The following is an 11,574-nucleotide window of genomic DNA, read 5'->3' as shown; positions in this document are numbered from 1 at the left end:
AAGAGCTTCTCTGGGACACCTTCCCTTACCCCTTTAGATAGAGTTGCTCTCTCCATTCTCTGCTATGCTCTTTTTAACCTTGTATTTATCTTTATACATAATTTTTTTGTTTATATACCTGCTGCCTACTGAACAGTGAATTCTTAGAGGTCAAGAATTGTGTTTTATTTGACTTTTTATTCCCAGGGGCTCACACAATATGTCATTTAGAAAATACTCAGTAAATGTTGGTTGAGTTAATTATAAAGCAATGTCTATTAATAATGATAGAATGACTTCTTTTGCGTTTGGTTAACTCACTTAGTCCAGTGAGTCTAGGCTTGAATGTGCATCAGAACCGCTAAAGGCCGGTTAATGCAGATAGCTGTGTCTCAGAGGTTATGATCAAGTAAGTCTTCCATGTGGCCCCAAATTTGCTTTTCTAACAAGATTCTAGGTAATGCCTTCTGGTATTGGGACCATACTTTTGGGAACTACTGACTTAATTCAATAATTTACCTCCGGCCAACTCACATGAAGGTACCAAACTGTAAGTACGTTTATCTTTCAGGAAAGACATTAGGTGAAAAAGCTATTATGAGAGCACCCAAGAATGGATATTGTCATCTATGGTAAGTACATAAAATTTATGCAGTAATTGTTCTTGTTCTGTTTATTCTCATGTATTTTTCAGTACATATATTTTAAATGTTTTTAAGGTAAACTTTCATTGAATATTTCATAACTGAATCTACCAAGTCCAATAACTTTGAATATGACAAATTCTAATTAAATTATATTTGTTTAAGATTTTATTTGGAAACAAATGCTAAAATGGTGCCATGTTTCTAAATGAAATGTAAGGAGAATGCTTCAAAGAATAAAAGCACATCAGCCATTATACCTTGATGACAAGGTATATACATTCCATAAGTGAAAGAAAAGCCATTTCTAATATAAGAAAACTCAAAGAAAATTTAATTAGTTAGATGGTTGTAGGTGGGCATCCTTGGGACAAAAAATTTATTCTTGAGAGTATTGTTTTGTTTTGGATCCTTTATATATTTAGAATTATAAACACAAGAATAAATATATTGCTTTTAATTAATACTTCATTTTACTCACAGTTGCATTTTTGCAACATTTCTCAGTTCCTTAATTATTTTTTCTCCCCAGCAATATAGGTATGTTAGGTGCTAGTAATAAATTTATCTATGACCCTTCTCTCAGACCTAGGTTTTCAGAAATCCACACCTCTTTGGGATTATTTTATTATTCTGAGATGCTTTAGGCAAAATCTCTCTTAAAATGGCTTCTCTTCTGCAGGTCCACGTTTATTCTCCAGGAAATTCGTATTTCCTCCAATTCAAAATTGCAATCCATTTTCTTAAAGCAGACCTGTTTCTTTATATTGCCACCAGCAGGGGGAGCACCACTCACAAACTCTCATTTGAAAATTCCCTGGGCAGGAATCAGCACATTTTTTATGTCCCCCAAACACTAAAGGACAAACTCTAAGGGACATGCCAAAATAAGAGCAAATCTTTTGAAGCTGCCATCACATGGCTTAAAATGAGATACAAGTCTACCGCATTCCCTCTCCCATGAGAAGGTGAGACAAGACTCCAAGTACCCTAGCAATTCTATTTGCAGAAATCGCCACCCCGCCACCCCCCGCCCCCCGCCCCCGCCACACACACCCCACCCCGCCCCCGCCACACACCGCCCCCCTTCCCCGCCCCCCGCCATCCAGCTCTCTTCTGCTACAGAGAATTCTTTGCCTTCTCTTAGCTTCCTCTTTCTCTGGTGTCCTCTGCCTTGTCCTATGTGTTGTGTGTGCTTATTCGCTCAGTCGTGTCTGACTGTTTGCAACCCCATGGACTGTAGCCCACCAGGCTCCTCTGTCCATGGGGATTCTCCAGGCAAGAACACTAGAGTGGGTTGCCATGCCCTCCTCCAGAACATCTTCCCAACCCAGGGATCGAACCCAGGTCTCCCGCACTGGGGGTAGATTCTTTACTGTCTGAACCACCAGGGAAGCCCTCCTTCTCCCATACATGCATCTGTGTCAGTGAAGAATCACATTAAAAAAGGTACATTTGATGTTAATCCTCAACTTGAGGACACTTATCAGAGTGAACTTCCAAATTTCCATACAAGAACCATCCTGAATCTTCCCTGAAGGCATCATAAACACTTCAAAATTCACTGTGTGAGGACACATTATGCTTAACTCTTCCTTAGTGTATTTCCCAGCCTGTCTTCCACTAATCTGGCAACTTCTTCTTTGTTCATCTATTTTCACTTTTGTTGTGTGTGTGCATGTGTGCAAAGTCGCTTTAGTCATGGCCAACTCTTTGCCACCCTATGGATTGTAGGCCACCAGGCTCCTCTGTCCATGGGATTCTCCAGGCAAGGATACTGCAGTGGGTTGCCATGCCCTCTTCCAGAGGATCTTTCTGAGCCAGGAATCAAACCCATGCCTCCTGCAGCTCCTGCATTGCAGGTGGATTTTTTACCACTGAGACACTAGGGAAGCCCTTTTGTTGTGTACTCACTGCCTTATTTGGGCTTCCCCAGTGGCTCAGCGGAGAAGGCAATGGCACCCCACTCCAGTACTCTTTTGTGGAAAATCCCATGGACAGAGGAGCCTGGTAGGCTGCAGTCCATGGGGTTGCGAAGAGTCGGACATGACTGAGCGACTTCACTTTCACTTTTCACTTTCATGCATTGGAGAAGGAAATGGCAACCCACTCCAGTGTTCTTGCCTGGAGAATCCCAGGGACAGGGGAGCCTGGTGGGCTGCCATCTATGGGGTCGCACAGAGTCTGACACAACTGACGTGACTTAGCAGCAGCAGCAGCAGCAGCAGCAGTGGCTCAGTGGTAAAGAATCTGCCTACAATGCAGGAGCTACAGGACACACAGGTTGGATCCCTGGGTCGGGAAGATCCCCTGTAGGTGACTCACTCCAGTATTCTTGCCTGGAGAATCCCCATAGACAAAGGAGCCTGGCAGGCTACAGCCTATGGGGTCACAAAGAGTTGAACATGACTAAAGCGACTTAGCTCGCATGCAACTGCCTTATTTATAACCGTGATATTTGACCATGAGGGAAATCTTGTCCATATGCACACAGAAACACACAGAGTACTGATCGATTTGTGTTTCACATTGTTTTTTTATTCCGTATAACTTTTTAATTAAAAAACAGTTCAAATCTGGTAAGTTAATAAAATTTAATAAATTCAAAAGTCAATTTTATCTTAATTTTTAGAATTTATTATGATGTACCTACTAGATTTAAGAATTCTCATTCAATTAAATTTAGTAATAGATGTTTAGGCTGATGGAAAAGAAAAATTAAAACTTTGATTTGAGAAGCAATGGGTGAAATTTAGGTTGACTGATTCCATAGTCAATTGTAATAAAATATCATGAAAATGTCTTATTGTGCTGGAATTTTTCTCAATATGTTAAGACTTTTTCTCATTCATTGAGCATAAATGACAGACCATGGCCTCCAGGCCAAATGCAACTGCCTGCTTTTGTAAATAAAATTTTATTGGAGCACAGCCATCCCTGTGCATTTGTACATAGCACTGATGTTGAATAGTTGTAACAGACTCTGATCCCACAACCTAAAATGTTTACTACCTAACGCTGAAGCGAAAGTTTGTTGACCCATGGTTTACAGGGTGCTGTGATGCTTTATAAGCCTTCAATCTGAAATAAAAGAGCAATCATTAGAAATAATTTCACTGATATCAAGGGAATAATTGAAAAATAAATGTTATTTTAAAAACTTATTTTTCATCTTCATATTTTCCAAGTGAAATTGCCTTGTATCTCTAAAGCTACATAAGCCTTCTGTAAAATTCTATTGTTTTTGTTGTACCAGTCTAAAATACTTCTAGAATCAAGAGAGCAAAATTACCAATGGATTCGCAGTTTGTTAGCAATCAGGCCTGACCTTAATTATAAATAATGCCTTACATATTCATTGTGCTCTACTGTTCACAAATTATATCCACATGCATGTTTCGCAGAACAACCTGTTTCCGTTTTATGGAAAGTGTAAGCAAGGCAGTCTGTGTGTGTCGTGTTTGTGTGTGGGGGCTGGTATATGTGTGTGCCATGTGGTGTTGTGATTAGTAACCAAGAATCACACGATAACTGGGGAAAATAAAAGCCAGATCTTATATTTGTATATACTCAGTATTTCATCTTTTACATTACTTTTCCTCTGCTTTTTCACAGTATAAATAGCATTGGCACTAAATCAAAAGTGCTTCTTGGAGTTGATTTAATAGTTGCTTACTAGTTGTTGAGACAGGGCTGCTTGTCAATTATTAAAATATTTGCTATACATGCAAAGAAAATACAGAATTTTTGTTAAAGCAAATATAGTTAGAACAACCTCTAGATGGAGGTCATAGACCATATTGTATATAGTTTCTTACTTGTTCCCATCAACCTAAGAGTTTACAAAGTAAAATTTTAAATTACATTTTTCAAGACAAACAGTATCAAAAAGAACAACATATATACCACATATATGTAGATATAGGTGAGATTGATTGCCAGAAAAGAAATGATGATTCTTTTGGGAAAAGTGGTCAGGTGAACTTTGAATTTATGGTTTGTAAGAAGATAAATAATACTTTAAAGAAACAGACTTTAAAAAAAGTGAGACTCTGGTGACAGATTATTTTATAAGGGAAAATGCACATATTTCATATTATGGTTTTCATAAGTCATGTTTTTTCCTTTTTTCCCCTTCACTTAGAGTAACTTGTAAAGAATGTGCTGAAAGAACTCTGTAAAAGCTAGATCAGATGTGCATAAGCTTTTCTGATATTTCAGAAAACAGATGATTTATTCCACCACTATAGATTAATGAACATAGAATCTTTTCCTTTGACTCCAGCATGAATAGTTGATTTGGTTTTCTGTGAATGATGAAGTTCAAGTAGATCCAACATAGATTTTTCTAAAAATGTGACATCATCTGTTTTTTCTTTGCTAATGAATAGAGTAGGGAAATTAAGCTAATTATCTGGATTTAAGGAAAGCATGAAGACAAGTTCACCTGTAATCTTCTTGGAGACGATGTTAAAATACAGGCAAGATTCTGGGTTACCTGTGCTGTGAGAATGGTTTGAGCCTCAATTATTCAACAGAATATCTGTTGACTATCATTATCCTATCATTCCAGATCTGAATCTTAGACACTAGTGTGTTCAGTCATTTGTTTCAGTGAGTGAAGATGTGGAAGGTATTCTTATAAAGGTTGCAGCTGGCACAAAATTAGGAGAAACAGGATGGATGATGGATGACAGGAGTAATTAAAAGCTTTTCACATACGGAAAAGAGATACTAAAAAAGATGTGAATTAACAGGGATAAATATGAAAGGAGGGATGGAGAGAAAAATGTCAAAATTCAAGGACATGAGGGAAAAACAGATGGAAATTAGAAGGGAGCATGAGTGTAGTTAACAATAATGTATTAATATTGGTTCATTATAAAATTTTTCAATATCGTATATCAATATTGCTACAGTTGTGATGGGCTTCCCAGGTGGCTTAGTGGTAAAGAATGTGCCTGCCAATGCAGGAGATGCAGGTTCAATCCCTAGGTTGGGAAGATCCCCTGGAGAAGGAAATGGTAACCCAATCCGGTGTTCTTGCCTGGGAAATCCCATGGACAGAGGAGCTTGATGGACTACAGTCCATGGGGTCACAAAAGAGTCAGGCATGACTGAGTGACTAAATAACAACACTTATGATAAATGGATTATAGCAATTTAAGATACTATTTAAATATAGTAATTTAAATAATATCTCCTAATATAGGTAAGTTCTCAGCTCACCTTTAATAGGTTGCTTTTGTCATAACTCTTGCTTTTACTGTTAGGACATTATTGATTTTCCAGTGAAAATTAAGAGGTCAAAAAAGTTATAACTGAAAAGTGGCCATTTTATTGGTTGTGCATAAGTTTTTGTGAATTGTGTGATCTTCTGTGTGCAGGAATGGTCTGACTATTCCAAATTAAGAAAATTGTTCTCTTCAACTTCTTATTTGAACGTTCATATGCGTATTCACAGAAACAATAAGCTAAATAACACCCAAAATTGCATTTTCCACTTCAGTTATGACAATGTAAGTGAAAATTAGGACCTACTTTTGAAATACTGATATTTAGGTAAATGAATATTTTGCCTCAGACAGAAAAACTCTAAATACTTTTGTACAGAAATAGTCTGAATGTAAAAAGTAATATATGCCCAATTTTTAGAGGAAGCAGTTTGCTGAACAAATATTGTATCCAATTTACAGTCAAGTAATTATTGATGTAAATTTTATATTCCTAATGGAAAAAAAGTAAAGAATTCATGAGATGCAATATTGTAGTAGTGTGTTTCCAACGAAGAATTGAAGGGCATGGGGAATTTTTGAAAAAACATAGTCTAAAATTATCTTTGATTTTAGTATTTTTAAAAAATTTTTATTAGTTTTTGTTTTTAGTGATGATATTTATTTTAATTTTCAAATGACATTAAAGGGAACTGTGAACTTTTTATTTTTATGAAAAAGAAATAGGAATCCATTGACACAGTATATTTTTCAGTTTAATACTTTTAATTTGATTAGACTTTCCTGAGAGTCTCTTAGTGACTTTGATGTTGATTGTGATAGCAGCAGCCCATCTTTCTTGAAACTCACTCATGCCGGGCACTATTCTAAGCAATTACATTTTAGATATTTTACCCTCAGCACATACACAAGGTAGAAGGTGTTAGTATCCCAAGTTATAGATGAGGAAACTGGCTTCATGTTTATGTCAAGTATTTATTATTTTTAGGGTCCTTGCATCTATATGAATACTTTTGTTAAATATTAATGAATAGATATATTTTTAAATGTTAAGTTTCATGATATTTCATTAAAAGTTTACACAGTATCCACTGTTTTTATCCTTTTCAGGTATGCAGTTTTGTGTGGCTATGTATCTGAGTTTGAGGGCTTACAAAACAAAATCAACTATGGATATCGCTTCAAGGTATTTCTTGATATTAAAAATGTTTTAATGTAGCTTGTTAATGTTCCATTAAAAAGTATAAATCAAATTATTCAACAAATTTATCTCTAGGAATTCATCTTTTTTACTTAAATGAAATGTCAGTTTTTAAAAGTACTGTGCCAAAAAGAATCAAGCTCTTTGGTTGATTAAAAATTATTATTATTATTATTATAGAACCTGAAAGAAGTCACAAAGTAGATGAGTATTGTTTTTCTAAAGGCAAAGTCTTAGCCTTTTGGTCATGAGCTCACCTACATCATAAACATGGCTGGAATTAATTCATTAACATTTTCTACAAATTAATTTGTTAGGAGGGGTAGAACTCAATGTAGGGCTTAAATTTGCCATGATAGATGAGTAAAATGAGTAATGAGCATACTCATTATTTATAATGTGCCTGTAGTTATAGTCACAGTGGTTACAGGACTGGAAAAGATCAATTTTCATTCCAATCCAAGAAGTGCAATGCCAAAGAATGTTCAAGCTACCATACAATTGCACTCATTTCACATGCTAGCAAAGTTATGTTTAGACTCCTTGAATTTAGGCTTCAGCAGTACGTGAACCGAGAACTCCCAGATGTACAAGCTGGGTTTCAAAGAGGCAGAGGAACCAGAGACCGAATTGCCAACGTTTGTTACGTTTTGGAGAAAGCAAGGGAGATCCAGAAAAATATCTACTTCTGCTTCATTGACTGTGCTAAAACCTTTGACTGTGTGGTTCAGCAACTGGAAAGTTTTCAAAGAGATGGGAGTACCAGACCACCTTACCTGTCTCCTGAGAAACGTGTTTGTGGGTCAAGAAGCAACAGTTAGAACTGGACATGGAACAACTGACTGGTTCAAAATTAGGAAAGGAGTACGTCAAGACTGTATATTGTCACCCTGCTTATTTAACTTCTTTGTAAAGTCATCATGTGTAATACTGGACTGGATGAATCACAAGCTGGAATCAAGATTTCTGGGAGAAATATCCACAAGCTCAGATATGATGATACTGCTCTAATGAAAGTGAAGAGAATCTAAAGAGCCTCTTGATAAGGGTGAAAGAGGAGAGTGAAAAAGCTGGCTTGAAACTCACCATTCAAAAAACTAAGATCATGGCATCCGATCTCATTACTTCATGGCAAATAGATGGGGGAAAAATGGAAACAGTGACAGATTTTATTTTCTTGGGCTCTAAATGCAGATGGGCTCTAGATCGGCTCTAAATGGGCTCACTGCAGATGGTGACTGCAGCCATGAAATGAAAAGATGCTTGCTTCTTGGAAGAAAAGCTAAGACAAACCCAGACAGCATATTAAAAAGCAGACACCACACTGCCAGCAAAGGTCTGTATAGGCAAAGCTATGGTTTTTCCAGTAGTCATGTGTGGTTGTGAGAATTGGACCATAAAGAAGGCTGAGTGCTGAAGAACTGATACTTTTGAATTGCGGTGTTGGAAAAGACTCTTGAGAGTCTCTTGAACTGCAAGGAGATCCAGCCGGCCAATCCTAAATGAGATCAAACCTGACTATTCACTGGAAGGGCTGATGCTGGAGCTGAAGCTCCAATACTTTGGCTACCTGATGCGAAGAACTGACTCACTGGAAAAGCCTCTGATGCCTGGCAAGATTGAAGGGAAAAGGAGAAGAGGGCAGCCCAGGATAAGATGGTTAGATAGCGTCACTAACTCAATGGACATGAATTTGAGCAAACTCCAGGACACAGTGTAGGACAGAGGAGCCTGGCACGCTATAGTCCATGGGTCACAAAGCATAGATATGACTCAGCAACTGAACAGCAACAGTAAATAGTTACAGTCACTCAGTAAATAACCCCTCAGGGTCAATAATTGTAAGGATGGGCAAAGAGTTCTTTGTTTTCCAGCTCTCTATAACCATTTGACAATGTTAAGTGGGTAGATTCCTCTATCACCTAGTTCTGCTCTTCTTTTTCTCCATTATACCCACATCGTTTGACAATCAGTAAGTATTAGGTAGGCAAGTCATGGGCAGACAAAAATGCGACTTGGATGTTTTCTCTTTTTAAAGTGACATCCTCTGTAGCCTTCTTAAATCATAATCACACTTCTAGTTGTGAGCATTTTGATGATTGGATTATTGATAAGCTTAGTTCTATTAATGATAAAGGAAGAAGCAACATCATAAAGTCCCTTTGAAATTGTTAGGCAGAGTTCCATTCAACACTGCCTGAAACTTGGGAGATGAAATTTTTTTTTTAATTTTCTTTCAGGAACATCTAGATAAAGCAATCGAATTTTTACCTGAAGAACCCTTTTTGTATTACCTCAAAGGAAGATACTGTTACGCTGTAAGTTGAATGCTTCTATCTGTAAATCTTATTTGAATATACTATGATTATATGATAGATTTTCAGTGGCTTACTCTTGTTTTATGTAGTGCCTGCTATGGAGAAAATTGTGAAATCAGTACATATTTTATGAGTTTATAAATTTAACATGTTATATAAATATATGTTGCATTACATACAATATGCTCGGTTGCTTTAGTTGTGTCTGACTCTTTGCGACACCATGCCCTGTAGCCCATCAGGCTCCTTTGTCCATGGGATTCTCAAGGCAAGAATACTGGAGTGGGTTGCCATGCCCTCCTCCAGGAGATCTTCCTGACTCAGGAATTGAACCCACATCTCCTGAATCACCTGCATTGCTGGCGATTCTAAACTGCTGAGCCAGTAGGAAGGGCCACATACGCTGTTTGATTTTATCAATGTATATGTCCTTTTTCTTTACTGCCTTTCCCTTTTCCCTAGAAGTAGTCACAGTGCTTCCCTTTATATGTGCTTTCTCAGATGGTGATCAGCCACCTACACCCGTGTACCCTAGATTGATGCACTGCTCTCTGTTTTGTGAGAGGATTTTTTCACATATCCGAATTTACTGAGCATAAATTATGTGCTCACTGGCCAGAAGGTAAATAAAAAACCATCCTTATCTTCAAGGAACTTAATTTAGACGGGGACCTAAGATGTATAGAAATAAATCAAAGCAGCTGGTAAGTCTGAGACCCAGTGTGTTAAATGACACTCATCTACAGAAAGTTAACAGAATGTGAAAGTATATCTTAACAGCTGCATTAAAAATTGCCCCAAAGAGAAATGCTATTTCTGAATGAGAAAATTGGGGTAGGCAGAAGAAGCAGCTTTTTTTAAATTGTGGCTTATAGAGGATTAGAGATAAGGCAGGAGGTTTTACTTTTAATCAGCACCTGCTGTGTATGTCACGTGTGCATTTTATACTTTATATTTCTTATCGCATTTCATCCTTTTAAGAGTAAGGAGTTTCTATTATGCCAGTTTTAAATATTTAAAAAAAAATAGTGTCATGACGGTAAGGGACTCCCCTGACTTAAAAATCGGTGACCCAGACTCATAGGAGCCTGGAGCTAGAATGTACACTATTGGATTAGGCTTAAAAAAAACAAAAAACCAAAAACCCAAGAAGGAAAATTTAATTCCAAATGGAACCTGATCTTCATGCCACAGACAAATGGCAGAAGCTAATGCTAATCCTCCCTGGAGGACTGTACCTTCACACACAAACCTTAGAACATTCTTACAGAGTTGAGCTCATATCATACTCAAAAATAACAGAGTACATACAAGGAAACAAGCCATCATAAATGGCAGTCAACAGAACAGACAAACAGAAAGAATAGAGGTACATCTGAAAGGACTTCAGATTTTGCAAACATGGAATACAGAGTTTTAAACAGCTATCTATGTATTGTGTTCCTAAAAATAAAATGAATTAGGGGAAAATGGATAAGGAGCATGAGATTACAAAAGTGATCAGGTAGATATGAAAAAGATGGAACAATTTTTGATATATCTATGTATATCAAAAATACTAGAGTGAGTAGCTGTCCCTTTCTCTAGGGGATCTTCCCAACCCAGGGATCAGATCCAGGTCTCTTGCATTGCAGGTGGATTCCTTACCATCTGAGCCACCAGGGAAGCCCAAGAGTACTGGAGTGGGTAGCCTACCCTTTCTCCAGAGGATCTTCCCAACCCAGGAGTCAAACCAGGGTCTCCTGCATTGCAGGAGGATTCTTTACCAGCTGAGCTACCAGGGAAGCCCCATATAATGTGTTCCTAAAAATAAAATGAATCAGGGGAAAATGGATAAAGAACATGAGACTACAAAAATGATCAGGTAGATATGAAAAAAAGAAACAATTCTTATGTATATTTTTGTATATAACATTTTTATATATAATTGTATATACAGTTTTTTATATACATTACCATATGTAAAATAGATAGCTAGTGGGAAATTGCTGTATAGAACAGGCAGCTCAACCCAGTGCTCTGTGAGCCAGACGGGTGGGATGGGGGGTGGGGAGTGGGAGGGAGGTTCAAGAGGGAGTGGATACATGTATACATATGGCTGATTCACATTGTTGAAAGGCAAATACCAATACAACATTGTAAAGCAATTATCCTCCGATTAAAAAATAGATTTTAAAAAGAAGTATATTATTTGTGAT

At 37.3% G+C, this 11,574-nt stretch overlaps 1 protein-coding gene across 1 annotated transcript in view; it reads left to right on the top strand.

Moving 5' to 3' along the window:
- The window catches only part of RMDN2 (regulator of microtubule dynamics 2), a 68,310-nt gene that overhangs the window by 29,406 nt on the left and 27,330 nt on the right, over positions 1 to 11,574 (top strand). Inside the window, exons 5-7 of the mRNA XM_010855592.1 lie at positions 551 to 611; positions 6,968 to 7,043; positions 9,299 to 9,376. Coding sequence (XP_010853894.1) covers positions 551 to 611; positions 6,968 to 7,043; positions 9,299 to 9,376 — 215 coding nt within the window. The remainder of the gene's footprint in view (positions 1 to 550; positions 612 to 6,967; positions 7,044 to 9,298; positions 9,377 to 11,574) is intronic.

The sequence above is a fragment of the Bison bison genome, unplaced genomic scaffold (assembly GCF_000754665.1).
Source record: "Bison bison bison isolate TAMUID 2011002044 unplaced genomic scaffold, Bison_UMD1.0 scf7180017864366, whole genome shotgun sequence".
Taxonomy (NCBI): Eukaryota; Metazoa; Chordata; class Mammalia; order Artiodactyla; family Bovidae; genus Bison; species Bison bison.
The sequence above is the reverse complement of the archived record's forward strand: the minus strand, read 5'-3'. Positions and strand labels throughout refer to the sequence as shown.